The 20,758-nt window shown below is 51.5% G+C and overlaps 1 protein-coding gene and 1 long non-coding RNA gene across 7 annotated transcripts; one reads left to right on the forward strand and one right to left on the reverse strand.

Moving 5' to 3' along the window:
* Positions 1–57: 57 nt before the first annotated feature.
* Positions 58–18,941, reverse strand: LOC103216396 (uncharacterized). 2 transcript variants are annotated; one of them, XR_005244203.2, is made up of 4 exons: positions 18,875–18,941; positions 4,764–4,956; positions 3,015–3,058; positions 58–126 (listed from the first exon to the last, which is right to left on the reverse strand). It is a non-coding gene; the product is annotated as an uncharacterized lncRNA (long non-coding RNA). The 2 variants fall into 2 exon arrangements; XR_005244204.2 differs by having other exon boundaries at positions 4,764–4,983.
* SEMA4G (semaphorin 4G) lies at positions 4,529–20,737 on the forward strand. 5 transcript variants are annotated; one of them, XR_005244202.2, is made up of 16 exons: positions 4,529–4,643; positions 7,563–8,069; positions 8,161–8,309; positions 8,580–8,642; positions 12,646–12,744; positions 13,308–13,401; positions 13,538–13,651; positions 13,860–14,029; positions 14,113–14,282; positions 14,901–15,045; positions 15,175–15,397; positions 15,639–15,754; positions 15,887–16,062; positions 16,223–16,284; positions 18,425–19,480; positions 19,614–20,737. XR_005244202.2 is itself a non-coding variant. In XM_007963864.3 (15 exons), exons 2-15 carry the CDS (start codon positions 7,946–7,948, stop codon positions 19,252–19,254), a joined length of 2,535 nt encoding a protein of 844 aa, XP_007962055.3. In that variant the 5' UTR covers positions 4,529–4,643; positions 7,563–7,945; the 3' UTR covers positions 19,255–20,737. The 5 variants fall into 5 exon arrangements, 3 of the variants coding, with proteins under 3 accessions (XP_007962055.3, XP_007962056.3, XP_007962057.3); XR_012094033.1 differs by having other exon boundaries at positions 15,887–16,047; XM_007963864.3 differs by having other exon boundaries at positions 18,425–20,737.
* Positions 20,738–20,758: the final 21 nt, after the last annotated feature.

The raw sequence follows: 20,758 nt of genomic DNA on the forward strand, positions 1-20,758 counted from the left end.
TTTGGGAGTTGAGCAGGCTAAGTTATCTGGAATGCCCTGTTCCCTCACCCCACCCCAGTCCCCTGGTTTTTAAACATTTCTTCTTGCTTTGGATTGTCCAGTTTTTTAGCTTGATGTCTCCGGTTTCTGGAAAACATAAAGCCAACATTGTACACAGTTCACTTTTATATAACCCAGTTAATTGCCGTATACTTTGCAATCAGGAATTCAGTAATCTCATTCTTACCTCATTCACTGTGTTCATCCCACCATTCATTCTTGTCGCCCAGGCTGGAGTGCAGTGGCACGATCTCGGCTCACTGCAAGCTCCGCCTCCCGGGTTCACATCATTCTCCTGTTCCAGCCTGCCGAGTAGCTGGGACTACAGGCTCCTGCCACTACGCCCGGCTAATTTTTTGTATTTTTAGTAGAGATGGGGTTTCACCATGTTAGCCAGGATGGTCTCTATCACCTGACCTCGTGATCCGCCCGCCTCGGCCTCCCAAAGTGCTGGGATTACAGGCGTGAGCCACCACGCCCGGCTATCATTCCACCATTCATTCTAACAATTGAGTCTCAACTACATGCTAGGCACTCTTTAGGATTCAATAAGGATTTGGTGGTGAACAACACAGAGCCCTCATGAATCTTACCTCCTGGCATCCAGGTTAAAATACTTTCTGTTCTTGGGCAAAGAGAATTAGAAACAAATACCCTTAACCTGACTCCCTTGTTCTTGAGCCCAGGACCAAGAAAGAAGAAGCTGTACAATCCAGAAGCAGGGCTTGAGATCACCTCCAACCTGCCAAGCAGATAAGTTCTGGGTATGCCAATTTGGGAGGCAGAGGTTGAAACCTCATAGGAGAAACTTTGGAGCTCATAGAAGGCCTAGGCATTATCAGAGGCCTTGAGTTCCAAAACCATGCCAGTATTTCTCCCTTCTGACAGGCTGGTTAGAAAGAGACTAAATGGGAGCATTTTTCTCTGACAGTGGGGCAGAGGGACGAGGGATGACAGCCCAGGCAGAAGCAGAGACATTGCCGTAAGTACTTACTAGAGAGCAGGCAGCACAACCTTATACAAGTTGAGGGCCTTGACCTTGCCCAAGGCCTGACCTCAGATCCCAGATTCATCACACTAGCCTTTTGATCTTTGCCAGATTACTTAAACTCACTGTTTCTTCATCTGTTAAAAGGAATAATAACAGTGTCTGTTTCAGGGTTTGTGAGGACTAAGTGAGCTAATGCATGAAAAGTGCCTAGTACCGTGACTGGCATATAGCAAGAACTCAGCAAATGCTTGCTGCTCAAACAAGGCTTTTATCTGATGACAGAATTGATCTTAAGCAGACACCTCAGGGTGTACTGACATCTGAGCAAACCATATCTCCAAAAATTATAGTTGTAAGTGTACCCTATTCCTTTGGATACCGGGAGCTCCAGAGGCTTCTCTGTCCAGCTATCCCTGCTGATTTTTTTTAATTAAAATTTTCACTTTTTAAAAGCCAGCATGCTAAAGGTGAGAAATTGGTGATAGGTGGTGGTTTTCCAGCATTTGTGGAAATGTCCTCACACTCCCTTTCCCTTGCTAACCATTCCCTAGGCTGGAGTCAAGAGAGGGCAAACCAGAAGGCCCAGCTTTGGGTCTGACTCCAAGACAACTGGCTGGGAGGAAAACTTAACAGGCAAAACAGGCTTCTGAGGCACAGTGGAATAATGAGACTTCTGCATTGCTGCACTGGTGACATCCCCTACAGAAGAAGCTCCTCAGCTATATATATGGCCAAAATAAAGATCACACCACCTAAAGGGAAAGTGCTGGGCAAACCAAAGATGGAGATGGCAAAGCAGGAACAGAAATGCTGCCACATTGAACAGGAAGCAGGACAGCTTGACTAGGCCAGAGTTCTCTTGCTTCAGGGAACCTGCTCAAGTTTCAGGAATTCATACCCACCCCCTTCACCTAGGATCCCTGCTACAGTGAGTAACTATTCTGTGCAAAGTGCTGAAGACGGCCAGCACTACTCTCAGCCACTTTCTTACAGCAAAGTTGGGGAAAATAGAATAGCAAAAACAAAACTCATACTTTTCTGTGTGTCTGAAGTTCTCCAGAAGGTTTCCAAATGGAATCCTCTCACAGCCACCCTGTGAAGCAGCCAGGGTAGTGACCTTATGGATGAGTGACAGCCTGTTCAAAGAATGACCTGCCTGTGTCCCAGGATGCAGATTTATGGCTGGGTTAGGATTAATTTCTTTATTTGATTTCTAGTTTTCTTTTCCACTGTTTGTCAGTATTCCCCCGTTCTTATTTTATCAGCTGGATTTGCAGAGAGATGTACTATCAATCAAAAGGGCTTCCTATAGACAGCTCCATGAATTGCCGTTAGAGATTTCACTGGGAGGATAGCAGAAGGAAATGGATTGTGGTCTGGTATCAAAAGTACTGAAGTAACTGTCCAGTGATAGTTGAAATCACACACATTTTACTCATTTAACAATATCTGAGTTTGCCATCAGCACCTCAGAGGAGCAAAGCTTGACTCATAAAGTTGAGTGAGTTACTGAGCCTGCCGCATTGGCCTACTTGCCACCCCCAGAGGTATCTGAAGTCAGCACTGCAGGTTCTGTGAACATTTAGGAAGCTGTGCCTCTTAGCCTTCTGGGCCCCTACAGTTGAATTGCTCTCCTATCTGGTACTGAGGGACCAGCAGTCTTCCTACCCTGCCTCCACTGTTACCACCAATCCACTTTCTAATAAGGACTGCAGATTTATCTTTCTTAGCCCTGCCTTAACTGGTCTTCCCAGCTCAGACTTCCTTACTCAGTCCATCATCTCAGGATTTTCTTCTGTGGTCTTTTTCAAACTACTAGCTGACTTTTCCCTTTTATTTCCCACTAGGAACCCCCCTACCCACTGCAATTTCATCAAATCAAACTGCCCTCTTTCATGCGTCTTCCCTAGTGCCTCGAACACAAGCCTGTGCATAAGCTTGAACATTTCTACCTTTGCCAATGGTATTTCCCCTTCGGGCTTACCCTGCTTCCTCCTTCTCAGACTTTTCCAGTCTTGATTGTCCTCTCTGTAAACACAAGAATGAATTTCAAGACAAGTTACTTAATGTCTTAGAGCCTGTTTCCCTATCCATAAAATGGGGCTATAAATTCCTCAGGATGGGATGAGGGTACAAATAAAAAATGAAGCAGGATATTCTTTGTAAAAGCATGTGTACATTTTTTATTGTGTTTCTCCCCAGCTACCTTCCCTCTCCCCGCCACACATATCCTATTTGCAGAGTGTTGGGGGAGGTGGAACTGTGATGTGGGCCCTGCTGTCTAGCAGTCTGCAGTCACACACAGCCATCCAAACTACGAGATTGTATATGATTCAGTGCCAAACTGTGAGCTTTGGGGAATCCAGAAAGAAGGATGAAGTGTCTTTCCCAAGGTTCCTTTGGTTAAATGTGCCACTTGAATCCTGTTCTGACTCCTAGGCATGTGCAAGAGTCAATCACATATGTTCCTGTGGACTTTATCATTTTGGTCCATCTCTTGAGCCCACATGAATACTGTCATGGATGGAGGAGGAAGGACCAGGCTGGGTCAGAGCCTGAATGCAGGTTTTGTTTGGACTATAGGGGCTAAGTTCACTTTAATAGGCTGTGACCTATTAAAGGAGGCAGGACCCAAGTTTGCACAGAAGGACCATCCTAATTGAGTTAAAGGAGTTGGGGAGTTGATTGTGAGGGGTTTCCTAGATTGCTACTGGGTAAGGTGATTGAATCTGGGAAGGACAGGGTATTTGATTGCCTAGAAGGATGCACTCTAAGTTCTGGATAAGAATGGTGCCCAAGATGAGCTGGAGGGGAAGGCAAGTGTTTGAATGACCCAGTCCCTGAGGTGAGCCTAGGTTAGGGTTAAGATTTGGTGAGTGAACAGGTGCGAATGCTTGTGGCTTATTTATCCAGAAAAAGCATTTTCTGTGTGCCTTTCAGGTCAAGCTGTTACTTCATCCCCTTCAGGCCTGACCCCATCTCTCCCACGTATAGCTCAAGCTGAACAGCCCCTGAAGCTGGGAATCAAGCCCCTTCCTTGTGTTCAGAGCTTCCCCAACCTCCAGTCTCCACCTAGGGTAGCCTTCCCTCCACGTCCTAGAGCAGAAGCGAGTGGCAGGAGCGCAGGGAGTGAAGTCCAGGTTAGAGGACAGGCCAGAAGGCCCTCCGAGAGGGTCCCCCAACCCCTCAACGCCAGGGCAGGTTTGCACGTCCCCAGCAGTAGGCAAGTCGGGGGGATCCTAGGGTTACAGGGGAGGAGAGGGCGGGCTATAAGCATGTGGAGGGTGCACGGGGTGGCGAGGCCACCACCAGGGGGCGATTATCAGGGCCGTAGCGCCTAGAGGCGCGGGGTCGCCGGATGGCCGAAGGCTGTGTGTGAGCCTCGCTCTCAAACCGCCTCTATTGTGCTAGAGCAGGGGGCGCAAAGAAGAGAACGGCGACCTTCCCCTCACCCCACCCAGTCGGCCCCGCCTTCCAGGACCCCGCCCCACCCCCGGCTCCGCCTCCAGCCCCCGCCCCGCCTCCAGCCGCGGCCCCTTCCTCTCGCAGCTGGTGCTGTGGGGCCGCGGAGCCGCGCGTCGCTGTCTCTATGGCCCTGGATCCAAGCGCAAAGGTGAGCAAGGTGGGGAGTGCGGGCGGCGGCCTGGCCTGAGTCAGGGGCTTCGGGCTGGGGGTCGGGCAAGGCCTCCCCCACGTCCATTCTACCCTCCAAGCTGGGCCAGGCCTTTCTCACCGCCAAGTCCCCCGATTCTGCATGAAGGCTCTAGAGGGGCGCGGGCCAGGCCTCGGGCTGCGCAGGGTGCAGACCGGCCATCACGGAGTCGGGGACCAGCATGGGGAGGGGTCCGCGTGGTGAACAGTGTTCCCCAGGATCTGGGTCACGTCTCCCGGCGTCCGGCGGGATCGAAGGAGAGCTTGTCCTCGAGCTGCAGCAGTAGAGACTGAGGTTAGACCTGACGAAGGGAGAGAACCGCGGATTGTCCAGGATGTTGTAGGGAGGGGGTACCGGGGGAGGGGCTCTCTCAAGCCAGAAGAGACCACCATCCTACTAGGCAGAGGGAGATACCGCCTACACGAGGCAGGTGGACATCTGGGATGAAGGTCGAAAGCCTGCTGATCCTCCATTGATCCTGTTTTAAGGGTCTCTCCTCCCCAATTCCCTCCACCCCAGGATCTAATAGAGGGAAGGTGATCAGAGTTCAAGGGGCTGGCCCTGGGGAAGAACTCGAACTGTGGAACTTGGGGTGGAGTGTGGGGCGTGGACAGGAGACCTTAAACCCGCTTCGCCACTGAAGGGAGGGGTGGTATGCTCCGCCCCGCCCACTTAGCCCCGCCCCCTCCCAACAGGTTAAGTGGAGGTTGAGAGCGCCAGCCCGTCTCCTACCTCTAGAACTGCAATATACATCGGGGTGGAGGAGGACTAAGTTATGCATTCCATTCCATCTTTCCTTTGCTAAAGCTAGGGGCCTCCTCCTGCCTGGGTTAGTTTCCCATTCCCTCCCTTGTAGAGCGGCCTTGACTCATGCACCCATCCCATCTGACCATCCAAGGTCAGAAGCCTCCCCCATCACCCCCCTCTCTCTCTCTCACACACACACACACACACACACACACACACACACTTGAAATTGGGCCTTAGAATTGGGACTTTCAGGAACGCAGGCAGGGTTCTGCTCTGCATCTCACCCCAGTGGACACTAGCAGCCCCCAAGCCTGTGGTGAAAACTGGACCCCTGTATGCATGTGTGCTTCTCTCTGCATGGATGTAGTTGTGTGTTCAAGGACTCTGTGTGAACACACATGTACTTGACCCTTCTGTGAACATGATTGCCTGGCCCACTACATCAGTGGGTTTGTGTGCATGTCCCCACACATACATGTATATGGATAGGACCCTCCTGTTGAATAGGTGCACCATCCTTGACAGAAACCCATATGTGTGGGTTTATCTCTCCTCAACCTCTGAGGCTGTGTGACCTGCTGAATGGATGGGCATGTAAATTCAACTTCACATGTGAATATGTATGATTACCTGTGGCTGTGGCCCTCTGTGTGAGCATATGTGTGCACAAACCTCCCTGTGAGTGTGTGAGTGACCCCTGTGAATCCATGTGTTCACAGTCCTCCTTGTGAATGTGTATGTGTGTGTGTGTGCGCATCCATGTGCGTGTACATCATCTTCCTAAGAGTCACCCATGTGACTCTCAAACTGTAAGTGTGACATGCACCACACTGAGTGGCTCCTCTAACCTGGGGCATGTTCCTCCTAGCCATAATGCTCCCCACACACATGCCTTTTGCACTGAGCAAATAGGAGGTCCCAAAGGTAAACAGGTGTGCCTCCACAGGGAGGGGTGGGGCATGGCCAGCTTGCCTGAAGCTTCCTGCTGTCCCAGCTCCCAAACAGGGAGCCTATATCCTTTCAGGATCAGGGAATCCTCTTCTCTCCCTTTCATAGTCGACTCTCCCCCTCAGGGCTCTGTCCCTGCAGTGCTGACCTTTACCTCTTGAATAAATGCTCCTGTTATCCCTCTGGCCAGTTCCTGATTCCTCCCCTCTTTCCAAGGCCAGATAGTTAATATTTGACCTGGGAGAGGAGGCACCAGTGGCACCCTCTGGCCCTGCCTGTGGGTGACAGATGAGATGGAATGGGTTAGGTCTCTCCACACCTCACCCAGCCGAGGAACTCTTCAAGGAAACCCTTGGTGATTAGGAGGCCTGTTACAGGGGTTGGGAGAGGCCCACCACCCACCCCCATTCCCTCCCCAACTGGTTGGCTTGAGGGAGGGTCCAAGGGCTCAGGGATCCCATCATTTACCTTCTTCACATTGCTTATGTCTCAACTGGCCATGCACACTACAGCCTCCTGCACAGACATTACACCTGTGCAACCAGGGGGACCCTAGGTACCCACCCCAATGCCTGTGAATGCCTACCTGCAGGTAGGGACATGTGTGGATGCCTAGCCAGAGGGTGCAGTACAGACTGGCATGGGCAGAGATGTGTACCCCCTTAGAGAGGAATACCAAGGAGAAGTTATAATTAAAGAGAAATTCCAGAGGGAGCTCTCAGGCCAGGGAAAAGAAAAAACAAAGGGAAAGCAAGACAAAATAAACAAAGGCCCATTAAACCTCTCTGGTCAGGCCTTCCTGCATAAGGCACCCCCGCAGGCAGCAGGGGCAGCTGCTGACCGAGTTGCATCTCATTGTTGAGAGAAGCAGGCATTCTCTCAGAGAACCCCAGCTCCTTTGACTTGAGGGCCTAGCGGAGCTTCTGACTTGGCCAGAAGAGGGTCATGACCTTGGGTTTGGGTTGTGGGTGTCTAGGGTCTTGTAAGGAAGGTAAGTTCCACCCCAGCCTCCAGCATCAGAGCAAAGGGATAGACAGAATGATTGTGAGTTGCTCCTGTCGTGGGCGTTCTGTGGATGCTGGGCCTCCTTCCTTCAGTGCCCCCTGAAGTCTGGGTAATGCCATCCATCTTCCACCCACATACAGATCAAAGAGCTTTTTTTTCTCCCTGTTTTTTCTTCAGAAAACGGACCTCAGAAAACCAGGACTAGCTCTACTGTCGGGGGCAGGGTGACCCCATCAGTAACCTACAACCCCTCTAGAAGTTCACAACTCCCTCTCACCATGGAGTTTGCATTTGATGCAGAAAGGCATGTGATCCCTCCCTCCTTCTGACCTCTTAGCTGGGATTCCATGGCCACACAACCCTGTGACTCCATGTCCCCCCGATTCCAGGACCCCCCATGGCCCCATGATTCCTTGACTCCCATGAGCTTATGACCCCTGACCTTCCAAGTGACTTCCTTGGACTTTGACCTCTGTGACTGTGCTTCCCAATCCCTGCCCCTACAACCTGTGACTCTGGCTCCCTTTGGGGGTCTTGTTAGTCTGGGCCTCCCCAGGAAGATGTGGGGGAGGCTGTGGCCCCTCCTCCTGAGCATCCTTACAGCAACCGCAGTCCCAGGACCCTCACTGCGGAGACCATCTAGAGAACTAGATGCCACCCCTCGGATGACCATACCCTATGAAGGTTAGACCCTCAACCTCAAAAGGCAGCAGGAACCAGGGCTGGGGGTGGGAAGGCACCCCAGAACTAGACTCACTGTACCTGCTCTCCCCAGAGCTCTCTGGGACCCGGCACTTCGAGGGCCAAGCCCAGAACTACTCAACACTGCTCCTGGAGGAGGCCTCAGCAAGGCTGCTGGTGGGAGCCCGAGGTGCCCTGTTCTCTCTCAGTGCCAACGACATAGGAGATGGGGCTCACAAAGAGGTCAGGCCCTGGAACCTGGACCACCCAGAGGGTCTCCATCCTCATCCAGCTCCCTGGGACCTCAACTTCCTGAAAACCCTGCCAAGCCTTCCATAGTCCCCTGGTCAGACAGCATTGCCCTTCCCAGCCCAGGTGTCCCTTGCATTCAATGTTCCTTCTGAAATTGATCCTCACCCCAATTTCCCCAGCTCCGTGGGGTCCTATTGCCTGGTCCTATGAGTAATAGGTATTGGGGTCAATGCATCAGCCTATTCCCTTTGCCCCCACTAGATCCACTGGGAAGCCTCTCCAGAGATGCAAAGCAAATGTCATCAAAAAGGGAAAAACAACCAGGTATGTGGTCTGCCCTGTCCCCAGCTCCTTTCCTCCTCTTCTTCCTCAATCAGGGATGCCAGGATTGTTGACAGATGGGTAGGTACAGACCTGCCAGTAAATCTCAGCAACCACAGTAAACATTGTAAGTATTGCCAGAGTGGCAAGCCATGGGCACAGCATTTCTTTTTTTTCTGTTTTTGAGGTTGGGTCTCACTCTGTCATCCAGGTTGGAGCACAGTGACATAATCATAGTTCACTGTGACCTTAAACTCCTGGGCTCAGGGGATCCTTCCACTTCAGCCTCCTGAGTAGCTAGGACCACGGGCATATGCCACGCCGAGCTAAGTATTTTATTTTTTGTAGAGACAGGGTCTTGCTATGTTGCCCAGGCTGGTCTTGAACTCCTGGCCTCAAGCAGTCCTCCTACCCTGGCCTCCCAAAGTGCTGGGATTACAGATGTAAGCCATTGCACCTGGCATCTGGGCACAGTACTTCTAATTCAAACATCTGGTGGCCTACTAGCTTGTCCTGCAATGGCATCTTCATCTCCTCTGGGATCCCAAATAATCATGATAACAATAAGTAGGCTGGATGTGGTGGCTCACATCTGTAATCCCAACAACTCAGGGAGGCTGAGGGTGGGAGAACAGCTTGAGTCCAGGAGTTCGAGACCAGCCCTGGCAACACAGCGAGACCTGTTGTGTCAAAAAATATACCAAAAAAAAAAAAAAAAAAATTAGCCAAGTATGCTGGCATGCACCCGTAGTCCCAGCTACTTGGGAGGCTGAGTGGGAGTATCACTTGGGCCTGGGAGGTTGAGGCTACGTGAGTTATAATTAAGCCACTACATTCCAGCCTGGACAACAAAGCAAAACCCTGTCTCAAAAAAACAGACCAACAAAAAACAGTAAGTAACCTCTACAGATGCTTACTTAGGATGGGGTTACTTCCCATTAAAGCCATCATAATAAATTGAACCATTGTTAAGTCAGGGACCATCTATAGTAAGTGCTGATTTAGCTATTATCTCAGTTAATTCTAAAATAACCCTATGAAATGGTATTATCCTACATTTTGCAGATGAGAAAAATGAGGCTTTGGTCAAGGAATAGTTCAAATACCCAGTATTCCATGGAGAGGCATTAATGAAGCGTCAGCCCTTTCCAGCTAAAGAATAGGGTGTCTCCAAGGGTCCCATGTCTGGCTATGTAATGGCTGTATCTGGAGAGCTTTTACAAAATAAACAACCCTGGGCTGGGCATGGTGGGTCACACTTGTAATCTCAACACTTTGGGAGGCCAAGGCAGGAGGATCACTTGACCCCAGGAGTTCGAGGCCAGCCTGGGCAATATAATGAGACTCCATCTCTAATTAAAAAAAAAACAAAAAAACATTCCCAAGGTCCACTGGGCCAAGGTGGGCCAGGGGTGGTGTTGGGACAGCTGCATTTAAAAAGGCATCTCCAAGAGCTTCCATCGAAGACTGCCTCTTGGTGCAGCACGAGTAGAAAACAGGGCTGGGGAGGCAGGTGGAACCAGGTCATGGAATGCCACAGATGCCCAGCTGGGAGTTTGGGTTTTATTCTGTGACAGTGAACACCCTCACAATTTGATATTTTAGAGGCTCCAACTTTAATGTATCACCCAAATATATTATAAATGCAGGTGCCAAACTCAGTAGGTCTGGGGAAGGGCCCAAGTCTGCAATTCTAATAAGCTCCCAAGTGAAGTTGATGCTGCTGGTCCCCAGACCACACTTTGGATAGCAAGGCTTTATAGAACAGTTCCCAAAGCATGTTCTGAGGAACACTAATTTTCAAAGGAGGGGTATAAATGTCAAATGAGTTTGGGAAACACTGCATGTCCAGTCCCACAATGCACAGCAACATCCTTCAGGCTCTAGGAAGTACCCCAGTAAAGATAGGTTTCACCTGTGGTTTCTAAAGTTATTTGAGCAGAGAATACCTCCCTACCCCGCTTTAAAAAATGTAAACATCCGCTGGGCGTGGTGGCTCAGGCCTATAATCCCAGCACTTTGGGAGGCCGAGGCGGGTGGATCACGAGGTCAAGAGATCGAGACCAGCCTGGCCAACATGTGAAACCCTGTCTCTACTAAAAATACAAAAATCAGCCGGGCGTGGTGACACACACCTGTAGTCCCAGCTACTCCGGAGACTGAAACAGAAGAATCTCTTAAACCCAGGAGGCGGAGGTTGCAGTGGGCTGAGATCACGCACTACACTCCAGCCTAGTGGCAGAGCGAGACTCCATCTCAAAAAAAAAAAAAAATTAAATTAAAAAAATAAATAAATAAACATCTTGGGGAAACATCACTATAGGAATATTTTTCTGGCCCCAGGCACTGGATGGATGAAAATAGGGTGAGTCTGGAGGCAGGAAAAGCAGTGAGGAGGCTGGGGCATCATTTGGGTCAGAGGAAGGGACCTGAGCAGGCTTATGGAGAGGAGGGACAGATGCCACTGGCTTATACCAGGTGAGGGAGCAGGAAGAGACAAAAGAGGCCTGTATGGATTTAAACCCTGGGTAACAGGCAAGAGGAGGAATCATTAACATGGCAAAGGAGTCAAGAGACTGGCAGCTGAGGGCATTTGACAGGCAGAGAAGACCAGTGTGACTGGAGTGGGGTGAGTGAGGCCAGAGGAAGGGGCAGAGTCCCATCACACAGGGCTAGGAGCATGTGGGACTCTATGTTCAGGTCACCGATGAGCCGATACAGTGGTGTGATCCACTTGACTTTTTTTTTTCAGACATGGTCTCACTCTGTTGTCCAGGTTAGAGTGCAGTGGTTCACTGCAGCCTCGACCTCCTGGGCTCAAACAATTTTCTTGCCTAAGCCTCCCAAGTAGCTAGGACTACAGGTGCATGCCACCACATAGAGATGAGGTCTTGCTCTGTCGTCCAGACTGGTCTTGGACTCCTGGGCTCCAGTGATCCTCCCACCTCCGTCTCCCAAAGTGCTGGGATTACAGGTGTGAGCTACCACACCTGACTAGGTTTACATTTTTAGAATATCCCTTGGAAAGTGGTTGGAGAGTAGCAAAAGTGTGTTGTTTGGTAAAATATCTCTGGAAGGAAACTTCAGACAATAGTAACAGCAGTCTTCTTTGCAGGCAACCTAGGAGACAGGGATAAATGGGAGACTCCTTATTTATAACATACCCCTTTGTACTTTCTGAGTTTTATACTATGTACATATATTCATCATTGACTGAATAAATAGCTGTTATAAAAGTCATTTTTATAAAAGAGAAGGTTGGGAGGAGCTATTAGGTAACAACTGCAGTTGTCTAAGGAAGAAGTCATGGTGGTCATTTGGACTGGGTGCTGTTGGTGGAGTCAAAGTGGACCAAGTCAAGAGACATTTAGGACAATGAATTAATTGTGGAGAGGGACTGAATGTGGGGGTGAGAAAGTAGGAAGCAGCAAGGATGATTCCTGGCTTCTAAGTTGAGTCGTAGGATGGATGAAGTGAGGTGGGAAAGACTGGATAAACAGGTTTAGGAAAGATGTAGGTTATAGAGGAGGGGATGAACTTGGCTTCTGACAAGGTGAGTTTAAAGCATCCCTGGGATATCAGGTGGAGAGCGAGCTGGCATCTAGGGAGAGATTTGGTTGTATCACCCCAGCGGGGAGGGCAGGAGTTCCAAGAATAGAAAGAGTTGCTGAGAAGGAGCTGAATGGGAGAGGAGAAGCACCTCAGGATGGTGGAATCCCTGGCAGCTCTTGAACGAGGGGTGGAGGGAACTGCAAGAGACACAGGAGATATTGGCAAAGTGGTGTCAGATAATCTGAGGGAGAGGAGAGAAACAGTGTCATGTTAGTGGGAGGCCAAGGAGAGTGAGTTCCAGGAAATATTCTGGAGCAGTGAGAAGGATCACAGGTATCTTGGAAAGAACAATTTGTCCTGTGGGTAGGGACAAAAGCCAAACTACAAGCTAGACTAATGGAGGAGGCCTCTAGTCAGGCAGGGGGCTCACAGCCCTCTCCACCTCATCCCACAGACAGAGTGCTTTAACCATGTGCGGTTCCTGCAGCGGCTCAATTCCACCCACCTCTATGCATGTGGGACTCACGCCTTCCAGCCCCTCTGTGCAGCAATTGTGAGTATACCTGTGTTGTGCTAGATCTCTGTTGACTTCATTAGGGATGGGATAATGTTCAAGATGCCAAAGAGGAGTCTCAGAGCCAGTGAAGGAGACGGATGGTTTATTAAGGGGACTTCCATACAGGGCAGTCCTGTGGTGGCGGGCTGCACTGAAGAACCACTCCCCTTTGTAAAAAGCATGCAGTTTATATAGCATTTTCACTTAGCAGCCTCCCCCAATCACCTCCACCTGGCAAACTTCATTTAACCCAAAACAAAGGGACTTGATCCCCTGGATGGCATGTGTTCCACAGGATGGGCTAGAGGCTCATATGTTCTTCATAGATAAGGAGTGAATCTCTGGGTTGCCCACTCGCAGATTTGGAACTCCAAACATACATTGTTTTTAGGCCATAAGGTCATTCTCAGGGGATGCTTAAGTTATTGCTGTCAGGTGCATCTGCCATACAACCTGCCCCTAGCCCTGATTGCTGATCCCTGACCCCAGACTGATCTGACTTGGAGCCACTGTCCCTACCTGTCCTCTGAACCAGTTACTGCTGGTCCCTTGTTCCCTAGGATGCTGAGGCCTTCACCTTGCCAACCAGCTTTGAGGAGGGGAAGGAGAAGTGTCCTTACGACCCAGCCCGTGGCTTCACAGGCCTCATCATTGGTGAGCAGGCCCTCTTCCCTATCACAAGCATGATGTTTTTAAGATGTGGATCTCATCTCTAGGACCTGCCACCATGTATATGTCATGTGCCCTGTTGTATATGACATGTCTCATGCCTGGAATGTCCCCACGCCAGATGGAGGCCTCTACACAGCCACTCGGTATGAATTCCGGAGCATTCCCGACATCCGTCGGAGCCGCCACCCACACTCCCTGAGAACTGAGGAGACACCAATGCATTGGCTCAATGGTTAGGAGGATGAGGCACAGGATGATGGGGGGTAGGGGACTATTTCTTCATTTTTACTCCCTTGGCCAGCTGACCACCCCACCCCCAAATCCCCAGGTGAGCCTGTCCATTCCATTCCTGTGTGTTGTCAAGTGAGGGGTAGGCCTCAGAGTGGGGGAAAAGGGTCCCCAGCCTGTCTCAAAAGCCTCTCAAACTGCCTGACCCACAGATGCTGAGTTTGTGTTCTCCGTCCTCGTGCGGGAGAGCAAGGCCAGTGCAGTGGGTGACGACGACAAGGTATACTACTTCTTCACGGAGCGTGCCACTGAGGAGGGCTCTGGCAGCTTCACTCAGAGCCGCAGCAGTCACCGTGTGGCCCGTGTGGCTCGTGTCTGCAAGGTGGATAGGGCTGATGTTGGGGCACAGGTATAGAGGTTGGACCTCTGACCCTGGCCCCTTAACCCATACCCCCACCTCCCCAGGGAGACCTGGGAGGGAAGAAGATCCTGCAGAAGAAGTGGACATCCTTCCTGAAAGCCCGTCTCATCTGCCACATTCCACTGTATGAGACACTGCGTGGGGTCTGCAGCCTGGATGCTGAAACCTCAAGCCGTACACACTTCTATGCAGCCTTCACGCTGAGCACACAGTGGTCAGTGCAGGGACAATGGGGAGGCAAGGAACTGGGGACAGCATAGGGGCTGGAGCAGAGGTCAGTGAAGATGAGATAGGATCCACTGTGGGGAGGTCTGGCTGCAAAGTGAGATTTTTTTTTTTTTTTTTTTTTTTTTTTAAAGAGGGAATCTTGCTCTGTTGCCAGGCTAGAGTGCAGTGGCACGATCTCGGCTCACTGTAATCTCCACCTCCTGGGTTCAAGTGATTCTCTTGCCTCAGCCTCCTGAGTAGCTGGGACTACAGGCACATGCCACCATGCCTGGCTAATTTTTGCATTTTTAGTAGAGACGGGGTTTCATCACGTTGCCCAGGATGGTCTCGATCTCTTGACCTCGTGATCCACTGGCCTCGGCCTCTCAAAGTGCTGGCAAAGTGAGAATTTTAAGCACATCAAGGTAGAGAATCAAGAATTTTAAGCACATCAAGCACATAGAGCCAGAGAATGAATGCAGTGGTCCACTGACTCACAGGAGAGGCCCTGTGGGACTACAGCTGGGGTTGGCCAGGGTAACAGTGAGCTTCAGGCTGAGCATGGGTTGGGGGGCAGGCTTGACTCTGTGTAACTCGCCCCCCTTGCCCTATGTCCCATTCCTAGGAAGACCCTGGAGGCCTCAGCCATCTGCCGCTATGACCTGGCAGAGATCCAGGCTGTCTTTGCAGGACCCTATATGGAATACCAGGATGGTTCCCGGCGCTGGGGTCGCTATGAGGGTGGGGTGCCTGAGCCCCGGCCTGGCTCGGTGAGTGCCCAGGCCTGGGACCAGTGCTGAGCAGACAGAGCCCAGGGAAGGGTCAGTGAGTCTGGCCTTGTGGAGAGGGCAGGCAGGTGGTGGAGTCCCAAGGTTCACCACCTTTGTCCCCTACCCCAGTGTATCACAGATTCATTGCGCAGCCAAGGCTACAATTCATCCCAAGACTTGCCATCCCTGGTCCTGGACTTTGTAAAGTTGCACCCACTGATGGCTCGGCCCGTTGTGCCCACACGTGGACGGCCCCTGCTGCTCAAGCGCAATGTACGCTACACACACCTTACAGGGACACCTGTCACCACGCCTGCTGGACCCACCTATGACCTGCTCTTTCTGGGCACAGGTGCTTCTGATCCCAATCCCTGATCCCTGTTGGCCCTGATCACTAATGCTTCTGAATCCATTAATTCCTGCCATGACTAATCTGGAGTTCCCAATGTCCTGAGGGTCCACTGCTCCTGGCTGAGTCCTTGTTCTGGACCTCTGGACCTCATGACTCCTAAGCTGTTCCTATTAGGCCTCTTGCAGGGTGCTGAGAGCAGATCCCATAGTTGGGGTCTGACTCTCTGCTCTTTCCATGCCAGCTGATGGCTGGATCCACAAGGCCGTAGTCCTGGGCTCTGGGATGCACATTATTGAAGAGACACAAGTGTTCAGGGAGCCCCAGTCTGTGGAAAATCTAGTCATCTCTCTAATGCAGGTAACCCTTCTCTGTGACCCTTAATATAGGCTTGCTGAAATAGGAGGAGGGAGTGGGGAGGTTGGGCAGAGGCTGTGTATCTGTAAGTTTGAGTGGGGGCATTGCTGACCAACTGTCCTATGCGGCTCCCAGCACAGCCTCTATGTGGGGGCTCCTAGCGGAGTCATCCAGCTACCACTCTCCAGCTGCTCCCGCTACCGATCCTGCTATGACTGCATCTTGGCCCGAGACCCCTACTGTGGCTGGGACCCCGGCACCCATGCCTGCATGGCAGCCACCACCATAGCCAACAGGTCCCAGGGAAGCAGGTGGGAAGTGGTGGGGGGTGAGAGTCACATGTGGCCTGAGTGGAGGAGGAAGGCCTGGGGGAGTGCAGGGGCTAGTTATTGGTAACAGACCTATCTACCCTGTCACTGGGAAACTGAAACCCAGTTCCCCTTGTTCATAAAACCTGATCTTCTGTCCCAGGACAGCACTGATACAGGACATAGAGAGAGGAAATCGAGGCTGTGAGAGCAGCAGGGATACAGGTAAGTGACTCATATGAGTGTGGGTCTAGCTGCACAGCCTCTCCTCTTTGCCATTTACTGCTATGTCGTACACGTTTGATCTGAGTGGCTTTGGCTGTGTGCATTTGGTAAGGATGACTCAAACGCAGAGCCTGGCACAGAGTAAGTGCTCAACAAACATTTACTGCCCAAATGAATTATAAACTAGGAAACACATTCAAGATGTGAAGTGTGTTGTCACTTCTAGAGCTTATAGCCAAGTAGCAGATGACAAGGGTTCAGGAACGTAATGGGTATTTCCCCAAGGGAGATCAGATGACTGAGCTGATATCTGAAGAAAGAACAAAAGTTAATCATCATAGCTAAGATGTATTAAGTATTTACTGTGTGCCAGGCACTGATCTAAATAATTCTATGCATGATGTCATTTATTCTCACAGCATTCTTATGAGAAAGGTGCCATTATTATCGTCCCCATGAGGGACCTCTCTGAGGCCCAGGGAGTATAAGTAAATTGCTCAAACTTATTCAGCTATTAAGAAACTGGACCAGAATTCAAACCTGGCTGAGTACAGTGGCTCACGCCTGTAATCTCAGCACTCTGGGAGGCCAAGGTAAGTGGATTGCTTGAGCTCAGGAATTGGAGACCAGCCTGGGCAATATGGCAAAACCCCATCTCTACCAAAAATACAAAAATTAGCCAGGTGTGGTGGCACACGTCTGTAGTCCCAGCTACTTGGAAAGCTGAGGTGGGAAGATCACTTGAGCCTGGGAGGTGGAGGTTGCAGTGAGCCAAGATCACACCATTGCACTCCAGCCTGGGTAACAGAGTGAGACCTCATGAAAGAAAGAAAGAGAGAGAGAGAGAGAGAGAGAGAGAGAGAGAGAGAGAGAGACAGAATGCAAGGAAGGAAAGGAAGGAATGGAAGGAATGGAAGGAAGAAAGAATTCAAACCTGACCCTAAGCAGTCTGACGTGACTTTGTGCTTCTGGTCACTATACTATATTATGCTATCTCCCACAAGTTAGCCAGGCAAGCAGACGACATGGGGTAATGGGGTGACATGCAAGCAGAGGGAACAGCAGGCAGAGGGAGGCTGGCACATTTGAGAGACAGGAGAATGGGCTGGACAAGTGGGCAAAGACCATGTTGAAGATTTTGGTCTTTATCCGAAAAGCAACAGGAAATCTCTGAAGAGTTTTAGGCCGGAGAGTGGCAAGATCAGATTTGTGTTTTTAAAATACCTCTCTTGGAGAATGGATTACATGGGGCCAGAGTGGGCCAGAAGTCATGGAAGGAGAGAGATCAATAGGTCTAAGATAGATGCCAGAAACCGAATCTTCGTGAGAGTTAGATACAAACGTGAAGAAGGGCCGGGCACAGTGGCTCATGCCTATAATCCCAGCACTTTGGGAGGCCAAGGCGGTTGGATCACTTGAGGTCGGGAGTTTAAGACCAGCCTGGCCCACATGGTGAAACCGTGTCTCTACTAAAAATACAAAAACTAGCCAGGCATGGCAGCACATGCCTGTAATCCCAGCTACTCAGGAGCCTGAGGCAAGAGAATTGCATGAACTGGGGAGGCGGAGGTTGCAGTGAGCTGAGATCACGTCACTGTACTCCAGCCTGGGTGACAGAATGAGACTCCATCTCAAAAAAACAAAACAAACAAAAAAAGGCGAACAAGAAGAGGAGGGAGACTCCCAGGTTTCTGACTTAAGCAACTGTATGGCTGGTGGTGCCATTCATACTGGTGGCAATTCAAGGAAAGGACCTGGCGTAGTTTGGGAGAAAAGCTTTGGCCTTTGAAGTGTCCAAGAGACCTCATATGGAGATGCCCAGCACATGGTAGATATCCAAGTCTGGCACTCAGGAGAGAAGTCTGAGGGAGAGACTAGGAGTTACTGGCAGATGGCAGAAATTGAAACTACAGGAGAGGATGAGAGAATGGAGAGAGAATGGAAAAGGGCACTGCCTGCTTCCTGGGAAGGGCCAACGTGAACCTTATGTGGAAGCATGAGCACAAAGCCTGGGTCAGCTGTCACGGTGATTCCGGGTTCTGTGCTTGGTGCCAGGGACTTGGCAGTCAACAGTCTGGCTTGCCACCTCCAATCCCTTCCTGAGATGGGCTGGTACTGACCTCTCCCCCAACCTCCACAGGGCCACCACCACCACTGAAGACCCGCTCTGTGCTCCGGGGTGATGATGTCCTCCTGCCCTGTGACCAGCCATCCAACCTGGCCCGGGCCTTGTGGCTACTCAATGGAAGCATGGGCCTGAGCGATGGACAGGGTGGCTACCGTGTGGGTGTGGATGGGCTGCTGGTGACAGATGCACAGCCTGAGCACAGTGGCAACTATGGCTGCTATGCTGAGGAAAATGGCCTCCGCACCCTGCTGGCCTCCTATAGCCTCGTGGTCCGGCCAGCCACTCCTGCCCCAGCTCCGAAAGCCCCTGACACACCTGGGGCACAGCTGGCACCTGATGTGAGACTGCTCTATGTGCTAGCCATTGCCGCGCTTGGTGGCCTCTGTCTCATCCTGGCCTCCTCCCTCCTCTATGTGGCCTGTCTGCGGGAAGGCAGACGAGGGCGCCGACGGAAATACTCACTGGGTCGGGCCAGCCGGGCAGGAGGATCTGCTGTGCAACTGCAGACAGTCTCAGGCCAGTGTCCTGGAGAGGAAGATGAGGGCGATGAGGAGGAGGGGGCTGGAGGCCTGGAGGGCAGCTGTCTCCAGATCATCCCTGGGGAGGGAGCCCCAGCCCCACCACCCCCACCGCCCCCACTGCCACCGGCTGAGCTGACCAATGGCCTGGTGGCACTGCCCAGCCGGCTGCGAAGGATGAATGGCAATAGCTATGTGCTTCTGAGGCAGAGCAACAATGGAGTACCAGCAGGGCCCTGCTCCTTCGCTGAGGAACTCAGCCGCATCCTGGAGAAAAGGAAGCACACGCAGCTTGTGGAGCAGCTAGATGAGAGCTCTGTCTGAGCCCAGCCTCCCAGAACAAATGCTCTTCCAAGCCAGCCTGTCTGTCCCAGGCTGGGCCACTGCCTCCCTAACACAGCCACCCTACCTTCATTCCCCCCACTCTATGCCCTTTTCCCAACTTTTTGATGTCCCTGTAGGGCTGGCCAGTCAGGCCCAGCCAAAGCCCCCTCCTCAGTCTCCACAGACCCACATGTGAGCAGCCCAGGCCCATCGGTGCTCCTCAGAGGTAGGTGCTCCCTCAGGATCAGGTGCCCTGCAGACCCAGAGCCAGTTCCTATCCCCTAACCTAAACACTTAAGAGGCGAGGACTCCATCCTCCTGTTCCATTCATCTGCCCAAACCCTTTCTCTTTCTCCCAGGCAGGGCTCTGCAGGTCCATATGGGCTCAATGTCACCACCCTCTGCATGGCCCTGTGTGCTGGATGGTCCTGAAACCAGAAAAGACCTCTGCCAGCCACCTAAGCCCTGGGTACATTCACATGCACACGTGGAAGAATGTTTATCGGCTGGGCTGCAGTGCCCCTACCCTCACCTTCTGGTGCATTCTTGTTTCATCCCTGCTTCTGGACTTGGGGTACCCTCCCAATTGCCACATCCTATCTGGTCCTCTTCCCCAGCCCCATGTGGTGACCTCTTTGTCAAGAGCTTGGGAATGGGCCAGCCTGGGGAGGTAAGACTGCATCACTCCCCTCCTCTCCCTTCCTGTGTGGCCCTTGTGAATCAGCCTCCCCACTCTCCTTGGTCATTCTCAAGAGTATCAGAGACAGAGCTCCAGGCATGTCCTATCCCCATGCACATGTGGCAACATACCTGTGTCACACATGTGCTTACATTTCCACTCACATGCACCTCTGAGCCTCCCCTTGCTGCCTTGGACCTGTGTCTGTTGGGTTTGGTCCGTGGACATTTCAGAGGGAGATCCCCCTCCCGTTTAGCTGTCCTCACAGGCCCTACCTTAGGATGGATGACCAACACTGCACTCAATGAGCCAGCCTCTCTTTTGGGGGAACCAAGCATTCGCTTCCCCTAGACTACAGCAGGGAAAGGGAGGAGAAATCTGATGTCTCAATGGCATATGAAGCCCGTTCTTGGAACTATGCAAAGGGCAGCGGCTGGGAGTTTGGATGCTTAGCTCCTACCCCTGTCCTACCTCACCGGGGCACTTTCAGGGTCCAGGGACCTCTGAAGTCTCTAGGCCTATATGGGACAATCAATTCTGACTGAGCTCCCCCATTCCCCTCGGGTGAGGATGACTGTTATTTTTGTAGCTGAGAACGTGGAATCCCACGCGTTTTTACTGCCCTTCACCCAAACTCTCCCACCTCCACCCCACAATGAATGTATTTATTGTGAGAATGGCTATACTTCTTTAGGAATGCCCCCACTTACCACCAGGTGGGTGGAACAGGCATGTGACAGAGTGGGGAGCCTGGGCTCAGCTCCTCCCCCTGCCGTTGGTTAATAAACACCCTCTTTCCCCACAGCTATGCGTAGTCTGCTTCAT

This window comes from Chlorocebus sabaeus, chromosome 9, assembly GCF_047675955.1.
Source record: "Chlorocebus sabaeus isolate Y175 chromosome 9, mChlSab1.0.hap1, whole genome shotgun sequence".
NCBI lineage: Eukaryota > Metazoa > Chordata > Mammalia > Primates > Cercopithecidae > Chlorocebus > Chlorocebus sabaeus.